We start from the raw sequence: 24,520 nt of genomic DNA, 5'->3' as shown, positions 1-24,520 counted from the left end.
GTACCCAATCTCGGGTGGGGGTGATGATATCTCCCCCCTGACCTGGCATCCTGACTCCTCCTTGCCGTAGCATTTGTGTTGTACCTCGCCAATCTCTAGCTGTGAGAGCAGTCCCTTCTTTCGAATGTTGGAACACCAAGCTAATAGTCTATCTATCTATCATCCATAACTATAGATAGATAAATACACACGCCATCAAACGATTTAACTCCCTGCTGCAGGTGCGGGGGAGGGGAAACAGGAGGACAGAGGGGGGCGGGACCAACTAAGCTGCAGTGTTTTTTGACTTACAATAGTTGAAATGTGCAACAAACTTTGGCTGTCTGCATCTCATCAATGAGTATATTTCACTAGTATTCTGATTTATTCTTATTATATATTCTGTATTTATATATGTGTGTGTGTATATATGCTATAGTTTTATGCTAATGTTCGTACTCTCTCATTCCCCTTTATTTGATATTCTAACTCTGCAACTTCTGTCGGTGTTCTGCTAATCTAATCTAATCTGATCTAATCTGATCTAATTTGATCTAATCTGATCTAATCTACTTGGTATGGGGAGGGGGGGATTTTTTTCTCACCTGGTATGGGGGATGTGGTTGTTGGAGGTGGTACATTGGTGGGTTCAGGGGGGGCGGGCCCACAGGCATCAGAGGTCAGTGTGATGTCATCCAGAGCAATGTCATTCAACATCCCTCCTTTCTTCAGAGCTTCAAACGCCACCTTCAGAGGTCAGAGGTCATGCCAATGAATCACTTATTGATCACCTGACTGATCTGTGGACTTCCTGTGTGATTTCACTGACCATAGCCTCTGATGTCAGGTTAAGGGTCACCTGGCCATAGTTCCAGGTGTCGCCATAGTCACCATCTTTCTGGAATATGGTAACATCAGATTCCATCAGCAGCCGGACTCTGAGCTGGTGAACATCCTGTCCAAACATGTGGTACCTGCCCACAGAGTTATTCACCATAATCAGATCACATCTGTATGCTGATTGTGCAGTTTAATTCAGAGCAGCTTAAAATACCATGTAAGGCTGCCACTAAATTAACAGATTGCTTGGACAGGTTGAACACTTAGAAATGTAAAAATACATAAAAATGTTATGTAGAACTGTGAGGATCACTCTTCAAACCTTTGATCTGATTTAAATAAACACAAGGTAATTAGGAAGATAGAACCTAGCTGGGGAAAACAAAGCACAGGTGAACTAAATCAGACTAATGAGATAGGGGAAGGAAAGCAGAACACAATGCACACTGGACAAGAGACTATCAAAATAAGACAGGAAGTAATGAACACAGTGACCCAGGCCTAGAGACACAAACTTGACCAGAGACAGAAGCCAAAAACACAGAGACAAGACTGAGGGTACGGAATAGGAATACAAAGGACCATGACAATGCCAGCCCACTCAGCTGAACCCACTCACCTGATACCCTATTATTAGCAATCAAGAGGCGCTCTATCTTCAACCGGGTCAAGTTGAACTACAAACACCACCAAGTGTGGTTCAATTTCTTACTCTTAAAACCCCCAAATTACTATCCAAAATATACAGAATGCTTTCTAAAACAGATGAATCAATATCACTTCCTATTGCAAAATGGGAAGCGGATTTATCAGTTAACTTAGACCTAAACTTCTGGTCTCAGATTTGCCTAAAAACCTTTCATCTAATTAGAAATCCCAGTCTTCAATTAATTCAATAAAAAATACTACATAGAGTGCACTATACAGGTTATCGGATGTTCAAGATGGGTTATACGTCTACCAACAACTGCTCACACTGCCAAACCAATACACCGGACAATTATATCCACGCTCTTTGGTTCTGTCCACCAGTTCAGAAGTTTTGGCGCGAGATATGTGAAGACTTATCAAGAACACACATGCATCAACACTACAATGTCAAGAGAAAATCCACGGGCGTTCAAAATAACATAGGCTCTGACTCAGTTTATTGCTCTGGATGATCAGCCACTGTCAGTCGTGGAAAACATAGGATTTTGCCGTCTTCTCAGCATACTCGAGACGCAATATGAGATTCCCAGCCACCCATACATCACGGGCATAATGGTGCCAACACATTTTGAAAAGGTAAAAAAAACACATGCATAATCTCATGCATCAGGTTTCAGCCTTAAGTTTCACTACAGACATTTGGACAAGCAGTGTGCGCTCGATGTCACGCCTCAGTTTAACGGCGCAGTGGATTGATGAGGAGTTTGTTCGTCATCAAGTCACACTACATGCAAAGTCGTTCAGGGGCTCGCACACTAGCTAAACCATCGCAGCTGCTTTTCAATAGCATGCCCCAGATGTGGGATATACTGAAGACGTCCATCCACATAGTGCTCCGGGACACCGCAAAAAATGTGATAAAGGCCATGAGTGATGGTGAGCTGCCCAGCCTACCTTGTACTGCTCACACTCTCCAGCTGGTTGTTCATGAGGGCCTTCTGTCACTGAAGAGTGTTGCTGATGTGGTGGCAGTTTGCCGCAAAATAGTTGGACATTTTAAACATTCTGCTCTGGCCAGCTCCCGTCTCAAATACATTCAATTACAGATCAACCAGCCTGAGAAACGGCTCCAGCAAGCTGTTCAGACCCACTGGAACAGCACGTTTTATATGATACAATCATTGATTGAGCAGAAACGGGCTCTGGGAATATTCGTGTCTGAATATGGACTCCCTGATACGCTCATGACTCACCAGTGGACATTGCTGGAGAAAGTGATATCTGTTCTGGGTCCATTCGAGGAGTTAACTCGAAAAGTCAGCTCTGCAGATGCAGACATCACTCCAGCAGTCACAGTGCTCCACAGATTTCTAACAAGGAAGACTGATGAGGACCATGGGATCAAAGCAATGAAAGGAACCTTGGCTGCAGCTGTCAGGACGCGGCTCACTGATGTGGAGGAAAACCCACTCTATAGCATCGCCACTCGACTCGATCCCAGGTGAGTGTGTGCCTGTGTGTTTACCTTTGACTGTGTGTGACTGTAATTGTGTGACTGTGTGTGAATATGACTCTATGCAACTGTGTGTATCTGTGACTGTGTAGTTAACTGTGTGAGACTCCAGCGTTCAGATTGGCTATCTATATGTGAATATGAGTGTGTATGTATCTGTGTGTGACTGCAAAAAAATAGGATGCTAACCTATTGTCAGCTAACTTTTTTCTTTCTCTGTTTTAAATATAAACATCGTTTTTTTTTCCAGCACCATAGCTGCTGGAAATGCCAAAGAGATTCTGCAACTTGAGCTGCTAAGGTTGCCTGGAGACAAGCAGGAACATCATGACCTGAATGAACCACCTTCAAGAAAAGCACGCAGTAACCAGCCCACTACTAGTCTGGACAGCATGTTTGATGAAATTGCTGATTAGGCACCAGCATCGGTGGGCAGAGTTGTGGTAGGTTCTAGTGTAGACTTGGAGACGTATCTTGGAGAGGCCGCAATTTTACGAGAAGACAAATCACAACAATAAAAAATGTTATGTGAATCTGAAAGCTGTAGACAGCACTAAATTGTTCACTGTTATTTTGTTTGGATATATGATGGATATTCTGCAATCATTTAACAGAAGTGTTTATTTTATTCTGAAACATAATTTTTATTTATTTTATTCTGAACAGAAGTGTTTATTTTTCAATCTGAAAGCTGGAGACAGTCCGATATAGTTCACTGATATTTGTTGTTTAAAATGTGGATACTCTGCAATAGGTTCATTAATGTTATGTCTGAAAGCTGGAGACAGTTCAAAATACTTTAGTTATTTTGTTTGTTTGTTTACAATATGGACATTTTGCAATAATTTAACAGAAGTGTTTATTTTTTAATTGAAATTTTATTTTTCTGGTCATTTTTATTAATGTTTTATTTTTTATCAGCAGAGAATAAAATAAAACCTGTCCTCCAATTCACTGAATTTTTTTTCATGTGTGTGGTGGAAGTATTGGTTTTTGTACTTGTTTTTGGCAAGTAGTCAGATCCAATTTTCGCTATTGTATGGGTTTAAAAAGATTTGTACTTTTTTTCTACAGTTCATCCTGGCTTTTTTAGTTTTTCAAAATGAAGCTTTAATGTGCTTCTGTTGTGTAAAAGGTCTCTTTGTAGTCAACAGGTTGCCTTTGCAAGCGGTGTCATGTTTGCTGGAGTTAGATGACACATTTAAAGTCTGCATTTTTCTCTCTGAAGTTTGGCATTTGCGGGGCAAGACTAAAGCTAGGAAGATTATGATGGATCTCTCCCATCCCAACAATGGACTCTTCTCACTGTTGAGGTCTGGGAAGCGCTTCCGCTCCCTCAAGGCCAAAACAGAGAGAATGAGGAGGAGCTTCTTCCCCCAGGCTATTCGGGCCCTGAACCAGGTGTAGGACTGGACTCTCCCACACATCACATGACCACACGCACTCTGGTTTTTCTTCATGCACACTTCCTATAATTTATAATCTCTTTCTGCTATTCGCACATTTTTTTTTACTGTAAATTTCTAAGTTAAATCTGTAAATTTTGGATAACCTGTAAATTGTAAATACTGTAAAACCACTGTCATTTAATGGTCGGGTATTGCATTCCACAGCTACAAGCATTTCACCTCATGTCATACTGTGTATGGTTGTGTGTGTGACAAATAAAATTTGAATTTGAAAAAACTCGTTTGAATTACTTGTTCTCTTTTAAAGAACTGTCATCCTTGCAGGCTGATTCTACATAAATAGATGATATCACATGAGTGCCCAGTGGTGTAATTTAACAATGATATTTTGTTACCAGAAGCTCAGACACATGGGCTGCATGGATGGAGTCAGAGGAAGGCTGTCGAGCCTGAAGCTCTTCTCCCATTGGCCAGGACTCTTAGAAGTGACAATGTAGAAACCTGATGGCATTCAATACAAACTGATTAATTGGAGTCAATCTTTAAATCATACTGACTGATGATTCAGTAGTAATGATCTCCACGTGAAACTCACCTGAGCTGTTACCCAGCGTGTGGTCGACACTTGGGCCAGTTAAAGTCGGAAAAGTGGGGCCTCTGATTCGAAACCAGTCCCCGTTATCATCTTGCTGCTGCCTCCAGAAACACATGCCCTGCTCGAAGTTGCAGGTGAGCTTCTCCTCGTCTACACACAAAAACACATCAGGTAAAGGGAACGCTCAGAGAACTTGTAATAGTCTGTTTATCACATCTTACTTGACAGCGTGGAAATGTTGGCTGCACTGTACGTGGCTATGAACCCTGACAGATTGTTGATATCATCAGAGGTGAACTCCACAGTTGATTGGTCGGTCAGCAGCCACACATTTCCAGGAGAGGTGGAGCCTGAGAACTGAGCTGCCAATCATTAAAACAGGAGGTGAGCCATAGGGTTAAGGATAGCAGTTGTGGTCTGTTCAGACTGACTGTGGGATTCACCTGTGAAGACTTTGTTTGGTCCCACACCTTCATAAAGCCTCAGAGTGTCGCTGTTTTCTTCAGTTTCAAAATGAGGGAAGGTAACCTGAACTGAAAGTCCGTCATCAACCCTGAAAACAACACAACTCTTTATTAGTGAATGAAAGAGCTTGTTTTAATGTCTGTTTTACAAAGAACTCACCATTCATGTGTTGGGGTGTGTCTGTTACACTGAGTGTTATTCAAATTCAAATCAAATTCAAATTTTATTTGTCACACACACACAACCATACACAGTATGACATGGGGATGAAATGCTTGTAGCTGTACAATGCCCGACCATTAAATGACAGAAGAAAAGTTTTACAATATTTACAATTTACTACAAAAATTTACAAATTAACTTAGGAATTTACAGTAAAGAATGTGCAAATAGCAGAAGAGATTATAAAGATTATAAATTATAGGAATTATAGGATTATAGGAAATGTGTGGTGGTGCGTGTGGTGACGTGTGTGAGAGTCCAGTCTTATAGTGACGTGTTTGGGAGAGTCCAGTCCTACACCTGGTTCAGGCCCCGAATAGCCTGGGGGAAGAAGCTCCTCCTCATTCTCTCTGTTTTGGCCTTAAGCGCTTCCCAGACCTCAACAGTGAGAAGAGTCCATTGTTGGGATGGGAGAGGTCCATCATAATCTTCCTAGCTTTGGACTTGCACCGCTTGGTGTAGATGGACAGCAGGTCAGGGAGCTCTGATTGAATGATGCGTTCGGCTGAGCGTACCACTCTTTGCAGATCTCGTCTGTCCTGCTTGGTGCTGTTCCCAAACCAGGTGCAGATGTTTGCCGTCAGGACGCTCTCGATGGTGCAGGAGTAGAAGTTCTTGAGCACCTTCAGTGGCAGATGGAAGTCTCTAAGTCTTCTGAGGAAGAAGAGACGCTGCCGGGCTTTCTTAACCAGGGTGTTGATGTGACAGGACCATGACAGGTCCTGAGTGATGTGGACACCCAGGTATTGGAAACTGTCCACTCTCTCCACTGGCGTGCCACTGATGATGAGGGGTTTGTAATTCCTCGCCTGCTTTGTAGTGAAGTCCACGATCAGCTCCTTAGTCTTGCTGATGTTTAGGAGGAGGTTATTCTCCTGGCACCAGGTCTCCAGGTTCCTAATCTCCTCCAGGTAGGCCGTCTCGATGTTGTCGGAGATCAGGCCCACAACAGCAGTGTCGTCAGCAAACTTGACAATGGAGGTGGTGTCGGATGTGGCTACACAGTCATAAGTATACAGTGAGTACAGCAGGGGGCTTAAAACACAGCCCTGAGGCACTCCAGTGCTGAGTGAGATGGAGGGGGAGACTTGTTTTCCCACCCTCACTGATTGGGGTCTGTCTGTGAGGAAGTTGAGGATCCACTGACACAGTGATGAGCTGAGTCCTAGATCCGTCAACTTGGTGAAAAGCTTAGAGGGAATTATTGTGTTGAATGCTGAACTGTAGTCCACGAACAGCATCCTAACATAATTCCCTCTGCCAGTGTCCAGGTGACTCAGGGATGTGTGGAGCAGGTGAGATATGGCATCGTCTGTGGAACGATTAGTCCGGTAAGCAAACTGAAGTGAGTCGATGGTGGCAGGAAGTGAAGAAGTGATGTGATCTCTCATCAGTCTTTCAAAACACTTCATCACAATTGAAGTCAGTGCTACTGGACGGTAGTCATTGTGGCAAGCGGGCTGTTGTTTCTTTGGAACAGGAACAATAATGGACTGTTTGAAGCACGTGGGAACCACAGCTTGGGCCAGGGAGAGGTTGAAGATCTCCGTGAACACCGGTGCTAGTTGATCAGCGCAGGCTCTAAGGACCCGGCCAGGGATTGCATCTGGTCCTGCTGCCTTCCTGGTGTTCACCCTCCTGAAGGTGTTCCTCACGGCATGCTCTGTGATGACGAATGCATTTTCTTCACTGGTGCACTCCGAGCGCGCGCAGCCGTTTGTTGTTTTAATTGCTGCGGCATCGAAGCAAGCATAAAACGTGTTCAGCTCATCAGCCAGTGAAGCATCGGCATTCATCATTGAAGAAGCTGGTCGTTTATAGTCCGTTATAGTCCGCAGTCCTTTCCACAGGCTCCTAGAGTCGCACTGTCGTAGCTGTGACTCTAGTTTTTCCCCATAGCTCCGCTTTGCCTTTCTGACCGCGCTGCGCACGTTGTAGGACGCAGCCTTGTATAGGTCCATATTACCGGAGACGAGCCCTTCATTGTAGGCAGCGGTGCGTGATCTCAGAGCGTCGCGGATGTTTTTATCCACCCACGGCTTCTGGTTGGGAAACGTTCGGATGATAGTTCTTTCTGCTGTGTCGTCCGCTAGTTTCCCGATAAATCCCACAACCGCTTCCGTAAACATGTTGATGTCATCAGAGCTGCGCCGAAACATGTCCCAGTCTGCGTCATCCAGTGCGTCCTGCAGCGCGGCCACCGATTGGTCCGTCCAGCGAGCGACCTCCCTCCTGATTGGTGGTTGCTGCTTTAGCCTTTGTTTGTAAGCAGGTATGAGGAAGATGGCGGAATGGTCCGATTTTCCAAATGCCGGCAGGGGCTGAGCCTTGTAACAGTTCTTGAACAGGGTCTAGCAGTGGTCTAATGTCCTCGTGGGGCAGTTGATGTGCTGGTGAAGGTTGTGAAATGTCCGTTTGAGATTCACTCTGTTAAAATCTCCCATAACAATGAGTGCGGCATCTCGGTGAAGTGTTTGTTGATGTGTGAGAGCCTCATGTAGCTCACATAAGGCATGTTACTGTGTGTGTGTGTAACCCATGTGAAATACAGGGCTTCAAAATCCCTTTTTGTAATCTAAGGCTATAGCCTGTTATTGTCACAAGGGGGCGCTGTGATGCAGTCTTGTGTTCTGATGACCTTGCGTCTAGTGCGCAGGAAGTATTACCTCTCTCTTCCTGTGAGATTTTCCCTCTGATGGCGGTCAAGTACGTGTCGGAGCGCATGGAAAAAGTATCTTGGTATGCAATACTGCAACCCGGTTAATGAGACCAGATTGTTTTACGTATAAATGCTAATAAGGTACTCTTTTATTAGGCCCCGAACTCTGACCACAAAGGGAATAACGTCTGTCAAGTTATTTGTGTCTGAAAATCCCGGTGAGTCACGTGCTTTCGTTAGCTACCTGTTAAGTTAGATAATGTATTTCACTGGCCGATTCAGCTCAGAAACCTTTGAACAAAAACCACAGTGTGGTGGCCTATGTGAACTCACAGGCATTTACAATGACCCCATTGAGACAACAGAGACTGACTAAGATTCTGGAGTCTCCAAACTTGACCTTCACACATGAAGGGATTAACATGGCAGATCAAATGGGGGGGGGAACGCCTCATGACTGTACACAAATAGTAGAGGTTGAAGAGAAAGTAAGATCTGATTTGAGAGCAGAACCGGTGAGTGAGGCAGATGATTACTTTACAGATGGATGTTGTTTTAGAGATCCGAGTGAAGGATTGAAAACAGGCTATGCAGTGATGAAAGGAGTTGGAGACCAGCTGCTGGTGGAGAAATCAGGAACATTAGAAGGGCCTCAGTCAGCACAGAGAGCAGAGCTTATTGCAGTGATAGAAGCTCTGAGGTTAGGGAAAGGAAAAAGAGTTAACATTTATACTGACTCAGCATATGTTTTCGGAGCAGCACATGTAGAGTTGGGGCAATGGAGAAGGGCTGGATTCAGAACAGCCACAAACAAACCAATCAAACATGAGGAGGAAATGAGACAGCTGGAGGACGCTCTGAAAGAGCCTCTGGAGGTCGCTATCATAAAGTGTAAAGGGCATGACGACTCTGACACTTGGGTGGCGAAAGGAAACAGAGCAGCCGACGAGGAAGCAAAACGGGCGGCAGGCTATAAGGAAGGAAAACAAATGGTAAGTATGGGTATGGAATGGGGAGACCTGCCAGCCCAAAAGCGAGAGGACATCGAAAAGGCCCAAGGAGGAGCCTCACCCGAGGAAAAGGCGGTGTGGCAGGAAAGAGGGGCTGTACAATCAGAAGGATTGTGGAGAGGGCCCGACGGGCGACCAGTGCTCGCAGCAGGAGTGGCCCAGGAAAAAATCAAAGAAGCTCACGGGTTAGGTCATGTGGGAGTGGCCCAGATGGAAAGGGATTTGTGTCATTGGTGGCATCCCTACATGAAAAACCTGGTAAGGGAACATGTGAGAGCCTGCCTGATTTGTGGACAACACAATCCGAAGCCCACCGTGAAACCAGAAATGGGTAAGTTTCCTTTGCCAGAAAGACCAGGCCAGGAAATTGTGATTGATTACACTGACATGATAACCACTGTTCGAGGGTGTAGATATCTGTTGGTGTGTGTGGATGGACTGACTGGTTGGCCAGAGGCGTGGCCTACCCGCAGAGAGGATAGCAAAACAGTGATCAAATGTCTGGTGAATTATTATGTCCCTTGGCATGGATTGTGTATATAAAAAAAAAATATATAAAAAAAAAGGAGTGAAAGGGCGAGAAGTGTGTGGTGGTGTGAATATGTCGGGTCTTAAATCTGACATAGAAAGAGGAGAAATGCAGGGTGAGTGGAAAACTGTTGATGAGCAGGTGAAGGAGTTGTTGCGGGCGCTGAGGGTCATGCGACCTGGCAGCGTGGGTGAGAAAAAATCAAAGGCTGCAGCTGTGGCAGCCAAAGTTAAAAAGTTGTGTGATAAGGAAGGAGTGAGAGGAGAATCAAGAAGTTCGTTGGCAAAATTACTTCTGGGAATAGCACAGAAGCGTCAGGAAGAAGAACAGGACATTAGTACACAGTTAGAGGAGGCTGCTTTTTGGAGCAGGCGGAAACTCGGGAAAAAGTTGCAGGAAATTCAGGAGGAGAAAGCCCGTGTAACAAGGTGGGCTGTGACATGCCAGGGGGTGGAGCACTGGATTGTGAGTTATAATCGGGGATAGCCAAATCTGCTGCACGAGACAGGGCCTGCTTTAATGCAATGAACCGCATTTCAGCTTCAGTGGTCCAGTTGAGATTAGCTGTGAGATCTCTCATGCCGTGTTCTCTTACCAAATCCCTGAGGGGTTTAGTGTTGCCCACATAGTCTGGAATGTAGTGTCTGCTGTAACCTGTGAGCCCAAGAAATGACAACATTTCTTTAACTGTACGTGGCTGGGGGTGTGACATAATTGTTTCCCTCTGGGACGCCAACATGCCCACCGTCTGCATCGCCACCACACGACCTAGAAATGTAACTTCAGTTCTGACAAGTTGGAGTTTTTCTCTACTTACTTTAAAGCCTGTTTTAGCCAGCTGGCGAAGCACCGTCAGTGTCGCTTGAAAACAAGCATCAGCTGTTTTAGCGGCAATCAGCAAATCGTCCACATATTGGATCAGTGTGCATCCTTCAGGTAAAACACATGGAGAAAGAGCATTTTTTAGTACCTGATTGAAAATGCCAGGTGAAAGGGCAAAACCCTGCGGCAGCCGTGTGTAACGCAGCTGCTGGCCCCTGTATGTGAATGAAAAAATATCTCTTAAAGATGGATGCAGAGGGAGACAAAAGAAAGCATTTGCCAAATCTATGCATGTGAACCACCGCTGATCTGGAGATAAATTAGTCAGAGCTGTGTAGGGGTTTGGTACAGGTACTGTTTGTGTCTTAAGGACAGCGTTTATTGCCCTAAGGTCATGTGCCATGCGATACTTGCCCGTGCCTGACTTTTCAACTGGGAGGATCGGAGTGTTCCATGCAGAGGAAGACGACTCCAGCACACCCACCTGCAGGAGCCCTGAAATAGTTTCTGCAATACCATTATCTGCCTCTGGACTGTGTCTGTATTGTGAACGCCAAATAGGGGTGTCATCCTTTAACTCAAATGTGATGGGTGAACAAAATGTTAAACCCACATCAGTTGGACCTTTAGACCACAGAGTGTCTGGGAGTTCTGTTAAGCCTTTAACAGCTTCCTCGTGATCAGATTTCTCCCTGCCATGTGTGCGCTTTAAAAATTTATGCTCTAACACACTCTGATCAGTAGCAGTCACAGAAATTCGATATGTTTTACAACTGGGTGAGTATGAGACATCAGTGAGTTGTGTTTGTTGCCAATCTGTGGCCCTTGTGGCTGTTCTCACCATGGGGCCTAAATCTTTTGCTTGATGACCCTCGTGTACTGCCAAAGACACATGGGGAACCGCTTCATCCCCCATTCTATACCAACACATTTTATCTTCAGGGAGTGGAACAAACGCTGCCACTCCAGCTGTGCCAACATAAATGTCCTGAGAGTTAAGCTCCCAAGTTGTCTCATCTAAACACTCGTTAAACAATTCCTCAAAGCACTCAGTGCGTTCGCGATCATAAAACAAGGTCACGTGGTAGGGGTCACGCAAGGGAGAGTAAACAGACATGGACATTATCCAGGGACGCCAGAGTTGGTACTGTGCCAGAATTCCATCTGATGTGGTCAGTCGCGCCCAGTAAATCTGCGCTGTACGTTCACAATCCTCAGATAACAGCCACTGTCCTCTCATTCCTGATTGCAAACAGGACAGCTGTGTGCCATCTCTCAAAGTCACTGTCAATCCATCAGCTCCACACATGATAGTAGCTCCCAGCTTAATGAGCAGGTCCCTGCCCAACAGATTAACTGGAACTTGTGATGAAATCATGTATGAATGGGTTAAGGACTGGCGTCCTAACTCCGTCTTTAGAGGGACAGTCACTGGCAAAGTCATGGTTACCCCAGAGAAGCCGATAACACTGATTTTTGTGTCTGTGAGTGGGATGTCGTCAGGAGCCGTACGAATGGTGGAATACGTTGCTCCTGTGTCCACTAAAAAGGGCAGGTTACGTCCATGAACCCTCAGTGGTAACAGGGGGTCTGCCCCTCCCCCTATTTCCAGGCCTCTCTGTGGGGTGTGTCAGTATTGTCCCTGCTGCCCGTATTCCACTGAATACTGGCCTGGTGGAGCCATCTGTGAGTTCGGGGCCGACCATTGTCCACGCCCCCTTCTGGCTGAACGTGGCATGTTGTTGCTGAACGGCTGAGGTGGTTCTGGGCACTCTCGAAACCAATGTCCAGTCTGACCACAGTTGAAGCACACAGTCCCTGGCACATATAAACCTCCTCTTGGCGCACCCCTTTGCCTGCCCATGCCGCCGCCTCCTCCCCGTTGACCACCACGTGAGCCCCAATTTCCTCTACCGACCCCACGGCCACCCCAATTTGTGCCTCGCGCGGGTCCCGGTGTGTCTACTGGCAATGCATTAGGATCAACATCAGTCCCCATTTGCTGGAAACCTTGAGCTACCATTACTTTTGCTATTTTTTCATCCTTTTTCTTGTCATTTGCTTTTCCCCTCATTTCACCCAGCTGTAATTTCAACAATTGCTCTTTCATGCTATCTGTCTCCTCAGTTTTAGCCATAACCTCATCATGGGCTGTCTGCAGGCGATGCACCAGATGTTTCTCCCACACATGAGACTCTGCTCCCTCCATGTCGGGATTATCAGTCATGGCCACTCTGACCTTTTCGGGCACACCTTTTAACACAGCGTCTCTAAACCACAATTGTTGCATCCCCTCTCTACCAGGATGCTGGCCAGTGTTAAGGGCCCATGTGGCTTTAGCCTGTTCTATGTACTCCCTTGGAGTTTGATCAGGCTTCCACAACAACTTCAAAATCTTAGCAGCATTTGGAGTGGGATATTTTTCACGTAATGCATGAGATATTTCATTCACAACACGGCAAAACGGGATGCTATCAGCCATCAATGCTGTACCTGCTATTTTTTCTATGTCATCCAGTGCTGTGCCTTTAACACATCTGGCCACCACAGCTCTGAAATCACCTAGGGCCAGTTGAACACCTGTTGTTGCTCTATCAAATTCTCTCAACCACCCTGCACCTCCGTCTGTAATAGGAGGTAATAACTCAATCAATGCAGTTACATCTCCCACCCCGTATGGCTTGTATTTCATGTGACCCCCAGCGGTCACCACCAGGGGAAATGATCCCGGCAGAGACAAAGTGTCCCTGTCATCCTGGCTCCGACGTGTCATGGGGTGTGGTTTGTTTGGAAGTTTAGGTTTAGCTACTCTGCCTCTTCCTGCTTTTTCTCTAGCTGCTCTATTGTAAAAAGCCTCTTCTAGCTCCGGCACTGCATCTAATTTCTGCTTTTCCCAGACACTTACTGGTGTATTATCATCCAGTGTGCCTGATAACCAGCCCTCGTATGCGTCCCCATCGGGCCCGCACACCTCACCTTTCTCAACCTGTGGTGCAACAACTACTCCACTACATGTCTCATCCTCAGAAATTTGATGACGCTGCTCTAGAGTTATTATAGCTGTTTCAAGCAGCCGCACAGCCCGCTCTTCTTCAGACTCTACCTGCTGGGGAGACTGTTTCATGGGCGGTGACTGCACTCCGCCACAAGCTCCCTCTTCATTAACAAAAGTGGAGCTTTGTTTTATTATTTCACCCCTCGGGGGTGGAGTAGGTCGTTTGGGCTCCTTAGATATATCACAATCTACATAGCCTCCTGTAACTTCTAAAACTTGGCCATTTTCACTACAGAGACAGCCCTGCTCCACCCTCAGCACAGGGTAGAGGGGGGCGGGGGCCTGATAGGGAGGGGGAAAGCCAGTGAGCGATGACTTCACCGGAGAAGCCGGCAGCATCAGCTTCTCAGGCTCCTCCCTTTTCTCCCTCATCCAGTGCTCCACCCCCTGGCATGTCACAGCCCACCTTGTTACACGGGCTTTCTCCTCCTGAATTTCCTGCAACTTTTTCCCGAGTTTCCGCCTGCTCCAAAAAGCAGCCTCCTCTAACTGTGTACTAATGTCCTGTTCTTCTTCCTGACGCTTCTGTGCTATTCCCAGAAGTAATTTTGCCAACGAACTTCTTGATTCTCCTCTCACTCCTTCCTTATCACACAACTTTTTAACTTTGGCTGCCACAGCTGCAGCCTTTGATTTTTTCTCACCCACGCTGCCAGGTCGCATGACCCTCAGCGCCCGCAACAACTCCTTCACCTGCTCATCAACAGTTTTCCACTCACCCTGCATTTCTCCTCTTTCTATGTCAGATTTAAGACCCGACATATTCACACCACCACACACTTCTCGCCCTTTCACTCCTTTTTTTTTATATATTTTTAATACTTTAAATATTTACACCACAGAGTAATACACCCAATTATGCCCGTCTATCTCTATGTGGCTCCGAATTCCCTCTTTATTCTAATTTCACACTCGTCAGGGGACAGGCACACAACAATTTCAGCCACTGAAACGAGGAATTCAACCTTTTTATATTTCTTTACTAAATCTAGACTCAACGTTTGTTCGCAAAATGTGTCTTGTTCTAGTCCGGAAATAAATGTGAACCCGTGATTACACGGTCGTTCCAGTGTTATTTCCGTAGCTATGCGGGGGCCCTCACCTCCCCAAGTCACCACCTCGGCACCCGGACGCCGCCGGTCCTGGCCAAGCGTCCCTGGACAGGAGGGTCGCCACTCCTAGGGCAAATGTTCCACAGGTACACTAGGCATCAACCTTTGATCCTAAAATGTGTATTTGCTCTAATGTCCTCCTAGTCAAACACATCAACCGTCACTGTCACTGTGTTCACGCTTCACACTCCACACAAAACACACTCAAAGCGCGCCTCAGTCACACTCTCCCTCAGTGCGCGCTTCACCCACAAGACAGCACCCAGAGCGCGCCTCGCAGCTTCACACACACTCTCACCCAGAGCGCGCTTTGACACTCACACACAACACTTTTCCTCAGCGGGAATTTTACACAGAAACCTCTGAGCTCAACTATTAGATCTTCTTAAAGCACACTGCACCATAGACCAAAATACCCCTTTCTCTGCGATTATGACCGCCACCACGGGGCAAAGTCGCATCATAAACGTGATGCTTGCATCCCCGAAGTTATACCTGACATCATAAACCAGGTGTTGCTCTGTACTTAAATTTTTACTTTGTATTATGGCCGCAGCCCTTTATACTCGACTGACGCCACAAACCACCGTCAAAACCTCTCTCAAATGTACTAAAATTAGCACCAACCACTACTGCACTTCACGGCCGCACCACCGGAACACGCCGTATCATAAACCAAACCTACGGACGTGTTTCGCTCTCGCGTTGCCAGCGTCCAACTGCACCGTGAAGCCAGTATCTGCTTGTCCTTAAATCAACTTCTATTTCATAGCCGGCAAAAGCCAGGACGTCACTGACACCATAAACAAAATAAACAAACCTCGACTTCAATGTACTGAACTTATGGCCGCGTCTTCAGAAGAAATTCTAACGTATTATTGCTACAGAAGCCAGTATTAGACAAAATTAAATGTGGAAGGTAAAGTGGCTGCACTCTAGTCCAACGTAGTATGTTATTAGTATCTCGGTAGAGGCAGATTACTGCAATCTAGACCAACGTAGTGTGTTATTAGTATCTCGGTAGAAGCAGATTACTGCAATCTAGACCAACGTAGTGTGTTATTAGTATCTCGGTAGAAGCAGTTTATTTAACACCCTGGAATTCAGCCTCAACTTCTGTTGTTAGTATCTTGCGCCAAAAACCAGACACCGACAAATTTACTGTGAAAATACATGTGACTCAGCGAACAGATTAATTTGGAAAGCCCAATATGCACATTTGGTATAATACAACAGGTTGTGCTTACCTTTTTGTTGTTAGACCGGTCTTCCGTTCGCCTTGCCCCACGATCTCACCAAAGGCCAAATCTGCACCTCCTCAGCACACCAAAGATCCGGGTCACACGGCACCAAGTTGTTGAAAACACGCAGTTCTTTGAATCTTTGGGCTGAAGGAAGGACACTACTCGGTGTATATATGCTCAATCAACAATCATTTATTTCGGTACAAATCACAATAAGAGCATTACAACGTCCGGACGGGAGAGATGCCTGCAGAGGTTCGACAGCATGTCTCAAAATGGTGGCAACTTTCACAGACTTTTATAGCTAATCCTGACCCCCCTCTTTGTCATAAAAGCTGCATCTTCACATGTTTTTCTAATTCTTAGTGAGCCTGGCTCCTGACCTTGCCTCCCTGTCTTTCTGTGTGAAACTGGAAGGGGGGTGAAGAATGTGGTTTTATCTCTTCTGCTCAGACACCTAGTCTCCCTGTTATGGCCTTCTTCACATGATTCAGCAGTAAAACATTCTCAAGAAAACAGTGTCAGACATTCACAGCTGATCAAGGATACAGAGTAATGCACATTTTGTCTAATGAACTACAAATGATTATGTTTCTTTTATTCAAGAGTATAATAAAGACTAAACTACATACATAGTACACCATTAGAACTAAAGGCTAATATATGGCCTGCAGCTGTTAAGCTAATTTACTACCTTGACTACTGGTCATAAAATGGCATATGTTTAACTACTTGTCATTAACAACAGGAGCTATGAGAATCTGGCGTGTTGTTTTTACTTCTCCTGTTGTTCTTTACAGTGTGTTATAAGTGTTGAATGCTTTGAGCTAAACGATGCCGATGCTAGATGCGATGCTAGCTGCTAATAGCTGTTAGCCACCCCACCCCACTGAAGCCATATTCCGATCGGGGAGGTATTCAAGTAGAAGCAATAGCTCTGTTTATATTAGAATGGTTATGTCTTAATAGATATGAGCATATTTCAAGTTTAATAGTATTTGCACTGAATTAAGTTACATTTGCTTGTAAGCCTTAAGGATGAATGTCACTTTCATTGCTATGACTGTTTACATTACTGTTTAAGCTGCTGATGTTCTTTGTTGTGATATAATAATATCACAACAAAGAACATGATACTGGTACAAACAAGTTACTGTAACTCTTGTAACTTGGTAAAGCTAAAGGGAATGCCATTTGTGATTAATACATTTGGAAAAGAAGTTAATGAGCTCATGTTAAGAACACAAAATGGGAAAAGAAATTGATTGTTCTGCACTGTTTGTGTAGATTGGTTTTTTTGAATACTAGAAGGATTCTGGAGAACCACTGACGGCGAGAACAGCCCAAATGAGATCCTGGATGATCGTGAAATGGTGTGGCCAGCCATGCGATCGGATTGTGGGATTTGCCTGAGAAACTGATTCAAGCAACCCTGGATTACAGATAAGCCCTATGCACTACTTTTCCTACCCGGATAATAGGGTTTGCACACTGACAATTCCCCCTACAATACACCTGTTTGGGTTTTCAACGACTTTAAAGGACAATTCAGACTGGACAATTCAAACTTCACAACAGGAACACTTTAATCTGTTTCATTCATTCCCAAGAGCTCTGATACTGTTCAGTATAAATCTTCCATTTAAATGTCTTTATTTTGTTTTGTTTTACATGCATTCACCTTTAAAATGCACTATTAGTGTGCAATTTGGGTTATTGTGTTGTATATGTATATAAATGGTACTGAGGCAATAAAGGTCCCAGTTATTCACTTCCAAGCCAACTCCTTTTGTGAGTCCCCAAAACAAAACCTCCTCCTGAACCTAGTAAGATGTCTAGGGTCTCTATTTGAAGTGAGAGTGTACTGGTCCTGAGTAGAGGCGCTACACAAAACGTGGCGAGCCAGCCAGGAGGTTTAATTCCTTTTATTTTGGAAGTTGAGCAACTGGTGCTTTCATGCCTTTTGGGTCAAATCATTACAATTATCCATGACATTCTGGGTTGGAGCAATAATTTGCTGCTACAACTACACATGTTTCTTTTCCAAATATTTATTTATAAGTGACTTATGTATGTATGTATGTATATATATGTATATATTGTACTATTCTTAGTTAGCGTATTGTCTGTCTTGTCTTAATGTTGGTTTAAAATGGAGCACTGTAACAAAAAATAATTTCCCCCAGGGATCAATAAAGTATTCTGATTCTGATTCTGATAAGACAACATGGATGTAATCCAAAGTGAAGGTGTCAAAGTACCTAACTCTGTCCTAGCAGGAGGGTTAACAGGCGATGAGGTTGACAATGAGGTTATTGATTACTTAGGGCAGTTTGGTTCTATTGGAAGAGTAATCAAAGTAACTAGCACAGAGGCACAGTTTAAAAACACAGCCATTGTGGAGTTCCAATCAGGTGAACCAGTCCAGTTCCTTAAGGATAGCTTGCCTTGCAAAAGACAAAGCCGTAACCCAAGTGTTGTCCATCATATCCAGCTTCTGTCTGCGCTGTATGCTGCAGACAGGGGTTCATGTTTAACCCATTCTTACCTAACTGAACTGAAAGGGCTTGCTAAACTGAGTGGTGCAGATTTTGAGAAGGTTTTACTAGATGAGCTGGCCAGAATGAAGAAGTCCACTGAGAGTGATCCCGCAGTTGGACCAAATGTAACAGTGCCTAATCAGAATCTGCAGCTCACTAGTGACACAGACCAAGATGAACCAGCCATCATAGAGCATCAAAGTCCTCTTAAACTGGGCAGTGATTTAACCCACTTGCCTGAGCATGACTCTCACTCATCCTCTCCAAGTGTAGAAGTGACTCCCTCGCACAGAAAAACCACTATCTACTTACCACCTGAACAGCTCACTACACCTGAAGTACAGAGAGTAGTAGTTGAGCATGTCATTAAGAACAATGAAATGCCTTCTCAAGGTCATGCAAAGCTCAGGCCCTTCTCGGGGAAAACCCCTTGCTCTACTTTCGAAGCTGATTATGATACGTGGCGCAACAATGTTGAATTCCACCTCATAGATTGTACCATATCTGACAAACATATGGTAAGGAAAATAGTTGAGAGGGTTAGCACTGGCCAAGAAATCACAGCAGCGTCTCTTCTTTCTCCGCAAACTAAGAAGAGCAGGAGCTCCAGCCCCCATCATGTACACTTTCTACAGAGGCACCATCGAGAGCATCCTGTCGAGCTGCATCACTGTGTGGTTTGGAGCCTGCAATGCGTCCTGCCATAGAACCCTCCAACGCATAGTGAGAGCTGCAGAGAGGATCATTGGTGTCTCTCTCCCCTCCCTCCAGGACATTTACAGCACCCGTCTCACTAAAAAAGCCCTTTGCATAGCGGCTGATCCCACGCACCCAATGCAAAGCTTCTTCAAGCGGCTGCCGTCAGGGAGGAGACTGCGGAGTCTCCAGGCCAGGACCAGCAGACTGAAGGACAGCTTCATCCATCAGGCTGTCAGGAAGCTAAACTCCCTCCCGATTCTGCCCCCCTCTCCCCTCTTCTCCACCACGGTCTCACTGAACTCTGTCACACACACACACACACACACACACTCTCTGACGCACTCACTGGCCTGCTCCAGTCACTTTGTGGAGCATTGGACTGCTTAAGCATTGGACCTCATAAGACTTTGTTGTTACACTATCTCTTACCGTACACTACTAAATCCCCATTTGCACTATTTGCCTATTTTGCACCACTATGCCTTCTTACTTGAATATTGTATATTGTATATTGCATAGCTTTTTTTTTGTTATACGTAAAATTGTATTGTATTTATTTAAATTTTTACTTTTTAATTATTTTATTTGCATTTTTCTAATCACTAGGGTTTGAGAGTAACGCAATTTCTATTCTGTGTATGTCCTGTACATGTGGCAGAATTGACAAATAAAGTTGACTTGACTTGACTTGACTTCTTCCACCAGCTGCTAACATTGTAAAGCACCTTGGTCCTAACGCTTCTCCCCATGACTATCTCAGCCTTCTTGACTCAGCGTATGGTACTGTTGATGATGGGGATGAGCTTTTTGCCAAATTCCTGAGCACAAACCAGAACTCAGGTGAAAAGCCTTCTGCCTATTTACAGCGGTTGCAGATAACCCTGAGTAAAGTCATTAAAAGAGGTGGCATCACTACAAATGATTCAGATCGCCAACTGCTTAAACAGTTTTGTAGAGGTTCCTGGAACAACAGCTTGATCACAACCTTGCAGCTTGAGCAGAAGAAGGACAAGCCACCTTCATTTCCAGAGTTGCTCCTCATGCTACGTACTGAGGAGGACCGGCAAGCGGCAAAGTCCAGCCGAATGAAACAGCACTTAGGCATTTCTAAACCTAAGGCACATTTGAACTCCCTTGAAGTAGGAGAGTATGTCACTGATGATACAGACGTATCAGCTGTTAATGATAGGCTAGTGCCTTTTGATGCACATAAGTTAGAAAGGAAACTTGCAAAGCTACAAGCCCAAGTGGCTTCACTGAAAGCATCAGCTATTGACAGTTCAAGCCAGAACTCTGACAAGCCAAATAAGAAAACCAAACCTAAGTTCAAGATTCTTCCTAAAGAGAAATCTGACCCAAGCGAGACTAAGCTCACTAAGAAGCCACGCCCATGGTACTGCTTCAGGTGCGGCGAGGATGGTCATATTGCTGCCTCTTGCAGCAATGAACCAAACCCTGAACTAGTTGAAATGAAACGTAAGGAGTTCAACCAAAAACTACAAGTCTGGGAGGAACAGAATATGTCAGCTTTAAACTAAAATCAGTTTCTGGGGAGGGACTACCAGGAACTGAAAGTAATCATGAACGTCCCAAACTGGAACCTCAGAGCAAAGCATCTTCTCTCTCTCGTGCAGCACGACCCCAGATTAGGTTACCCAAGGGACTTGTAGGACAGAAATGTACAGCAAATGTTACCGTGTCGGGAGTCAATTGCAGTTGTCTCCTTGACACTGGGTCTCAGGTGACCACAGTATCCGCTTCATTTTACAACACCAATCTTTCAGAACATCCCATTCAGCCTATCAGTGGCCTGGATGTTGAGGCTGCTAGTGGCCAAAATGTTCCTTACTTGGGATACATACCCATCAGCCTTAAGTTTCCAAAAAGCTTTATTGAAACTGAGCCTGAGGTTTCTAGCCTTGCTTTAGTAGTACCTGACTTACGCTCTAACTGTGACTTGCCTGTGCTGATTGGGACAAATGCACTTGATGTTCTGTACGACGAATATTGTCAAGGTAAAGATCCCAATGATTTGTCGTCGGTCTATGGTTACAGGCAGATCCTCCGTACACTCAAGGTCAGGAGAGAGATAAACCTAGCCAGAAACGATGGCTTTGTAACTCTTAAGGGCAAGGTGCAACACGTAGTACCAGCTCAAGGGAGGGTCCTCCTTGAAGGCTGTGTCAGATCCAGCAGTGCTGGTGAATGTGCCATTGTTGAACAGCCAACGACATCCACCTTACCAGGGGGAATTTTTGTGGAGTGCTGTCTTGTCACTTTGCCCAAGAAGCATCCTCATAGGTTACCTATATGGGTGAGAAATGAAACTGAGCATGACGTAACACTGCCTTCTAGATGTGTCATTGCAGAGCTCCATAGTCCTGCAAAGATATATGACGAATCACCCATTTCAACCAAAAATGATGACACTGTGAAATGTTGTAATGTTACTGCACAGCCAGTTGATGAACCTGCTCACCCAGATTTGACATTTGACTTTGGCAATTCTCCCCTCCCGCAGGAGTGGAAAGAGAGGGTTACCCAGCGTCTAAGTGCCTATGCTGATGTTTTTGCCCAGCATGATTTGGATCTTGGACATGTATCTAAAGTCAAACATCACATAAACTTAAAGGACGAAGCACCCTTTAAGCAAAAGTCCAGGCCAATCCACCCAAATGATTATGAAGCTGTGAGGAAGCACTTGCAAGCACTCCTTGATGCAGGAGTAATCCGTGAATCAGAGTCCCCTTATGCTTCACCGATTGTGGTGGTTAAAAAGAAGAATGGAGAGGTCCGTCTTTGTATTGATTATCGTAAGCTCAATGCGTTAACAATACGAGATGCGTACGCACTTCCAAACCTTGAAGAGGCTTTCTCAGCCCTTGCTGGATCCAAATGGTTTTCAGTAATGGATCTCAAGTCTGGTTATTACCAGATTGAGATGGAGGAATGTGATAAGCCCAAGACAGCTTTTGTGTGCCCCTTGGGATTTTACGAGTTTAACCGTATGCCCCAGGGGATCACCAACGCTCCCAGCACCTTCCAGCGCTTAATGGAACGGTGTGTGGGCAGCCTCAATCTGAAAGAAGTTCTGGTGTTCATAGATGACATCATCGTGTTCTCCAGCACTTTGGAGGAACATGAAACCAGGCTTCTACGTGTCCTTCAGCAACTGAGAGAATATGGGTTGAAACTTTCTCCCAAAAAATGCTCCTTCTTCCAAAGTTCTGTGCGATACCTAGGACACATCGTGTCTACCAAAGGTGTAGAGACCGATCCTGAGAAGGTCAGAGCTCTCAAAACCTGGCCAAGACCCCAGACGCTCAGTGACCTCAAGTCTTTCCTAGGCTTTGCAGGGTACTATCGACGGTTTGTGAAGGACTATTCAAAAATTGTCAAACCCCTGAATGATCTTACCAAAGGCTACCCACCATACAGGAAGGGCAGAAAGGTGACACCCGGTCCTAGCGGATACTTGAACCCTAAAGAGCCTCTTTCCAGCCGTTGGACACCTGCTTGTCAGGAAGCTTTTGAGGTAATCATAGAGAAACTGACATCAGCTCCAGTGCTTGGATATGCTAACCCAAAATTACCATACGTCCTCCATACTGATGCGAGCACCTCTGGGTTAGGGGCAGCCTTGTATCAAGAACAGGATGGTGAAGTGAGGGTTATTGCCTACGCAAGTAGAGGACTTTCACCCAGTGAAAAGCGGTATCCAGCTCATAAACTGGAATTTCTTGCATTAAAGTGGTCCATTGTAGAGAAGTTCCAAGATTATCTCTACGGGAACACATTCACGGTTTTAACGGACAACAACCCATTGACCTATGTTTTGAAGTCAGCCAAGCTTGATGCTGCCAGCTATCGCTGGTTGGCCGCTCTCTCCACCTTCGACTTTAATATTAAGTATCATGGTGGTAAGAGCAATCAAGATGCAGATGGCCTCTCTAGGCGGCCACATGATACTGTGGATGATGACTATGCTTCTCTTGAAGAAAAAGAGCGAATGAAACAATTCGCTTCCCATCATCTCTCTTCATCTCCCAACAGACAAGATGTGACAGCTGACACATTCAGTGTCTTGTGCCACCGTCATCTCTTAGGTGAATCTGACAATAGCCTACCTTCTATCACTTTGGTAGAGTCCCTTGCTCTACATACCGATGCGGTGCCAGACGTCTACGCAGATGATGGAACATTAGGTTGTTCTGTCATACCTACCTATAGTGAGGTAGAACTCCAACAGCATCAGAGGTCTGACCCAATTATTGGGTATGTGGTCAACATGTTAGAAAATGGAGGTGAAGCAAATTCCAATCCTAACTCTGCATCCTTAGAGCTTAAACTAATGCTCAAAGAGTGGAAACGTTTGGAACTGAAAAATGGTCTCCTCTACAGAACCCGCAAATCAGGTGAAAATGTCACCTTTCAGCTTGTCGTCCCTGAGTCTTTAAGGTCCACCATTCTCACTTGCCTTCATGACGACATGGGGCATATGGGTTTGGAAAGAACCCTCGACTTGGTTAGGTCAAGATTTTATTGGCCTAAAATGGCAACTGATGTAGAGAGAAAGATTAAGTCTTGCGGACGTTGTGTTAGAAGGAAGACCCTTCCTGAAAGAGCAGCACCTCTTGTGAGTATCCAAACAACCCGTCCCATGGAACTCGTATGCATGGACTATTTATCCTTGGAGCCTGACAGTCACAACACCAAAGACATTCTGGTCATAACTGATCATTTCACCAAATACGCTGTTGCTATGCCAACAAAAGACCAAAAGGCTACAACAGTTGCGAAGTGTCTTTGGGAGCAGTTTCTGGTGCATTATGGTTTTCCTGAGCGCCTGCTTAGTGATCAGGGCAGGGATTTTGAGTCCCAACTCATTAAAGAGCTCTGTGCCCTAGCTGGTATCACGAAGGTGCGCACCAGTCCTTATCATCCACGGGGAAACCCAGTTGAACGGTTCAACTGAACTCTTCTTGGCATGTTAGGAACTCTACGAGACAAAGAGAAAACTCATTGGCGCGATTATGTGAAACCACTAACTCACGCCTATAATTGCACCAAGAACGAGACCATACGAGTTAATGTTTGGTCGCCAGCCAAGGCTTCCCGTGGATATTGCATTCTGCCTGCCAGTTAAAGATGGCTCTCCTACATCTCACTCTCAGTA

At 45.2% G+C, this 24,520-nt stretch overlaps 2 protein-coding genes across 2 annotated transcripts in view; both read right to left on the bottom strand.

Annotated features, from left to right (window-relative positions):
- The window catches only part of tmprss15 (transmembrane serine protease 15), a 58,151-nt gene that overhangs the window by 16,288 nt on the left and 17,343 nt on the right, over positions 1-24,520 (bottom strand). Inside the window, exons 9-14 of the mRNA XM_086307973.1 lie at positions 5,431-5,540; positions 5,209-5,349; positions 4,988-5,137; positions 4,788-4,893; positions 809-953; positions 585-726 (exon numbers count right to left, since the gene is read on the bottom strand). Of these exons, the coding sequence (XP_086164099.1) occupies positions 585-726; positions 809-953; positions 4,788-4,893; positions 4,988-5,137; positions 5,209-5,349; positions 5,431-5,540 (794 nt within the window). The remainder of the gene's footprint in view (positions 1-584; positions 727-808; positions 954-4,787; positions 4,894-4,987; positions 5,138-5,208; positions 5,350-5,430; positions 5,541-24,520) is intronic.
- LOC147320144 (uncharacterized) lies at positions 12,325-13,818 on the bottom strand. The gene has a single exon (XM_086307579.1). The coding sequence runs from the start codon at positions 13,816-13,818 to the stop codon at positions 12,325-12,327; it is 1,494 nt and encodes a 497-aa protein (XP_086163705.1).

The sequence above is a fragment of the Aulonocara sp. 'chitande type north' Nkhata Bay genome, linkage group LG10 (genome assembly GCF_057382095.1).
Source record: "Aulonocara sp. 'chitande type north' Nkhata Bay isolate Kocher_YH1m ecotype deep benthic linkage group LG10, A_spYH_male_GT1.1, whole genome shotgun sequence".
Lineage (NCBI taxonomy): Eukaryota > Metazoa > Chordata > Actinopteri > Cichliformes > Cichlidae > Aulonocara > Aulonocara sp. 'chitande type north' Nkhata Bay.
Note: the sequence above shows the minus strand (reverse complement) of the source record. Positions and strands in the feature narration are given on the sequence as shown.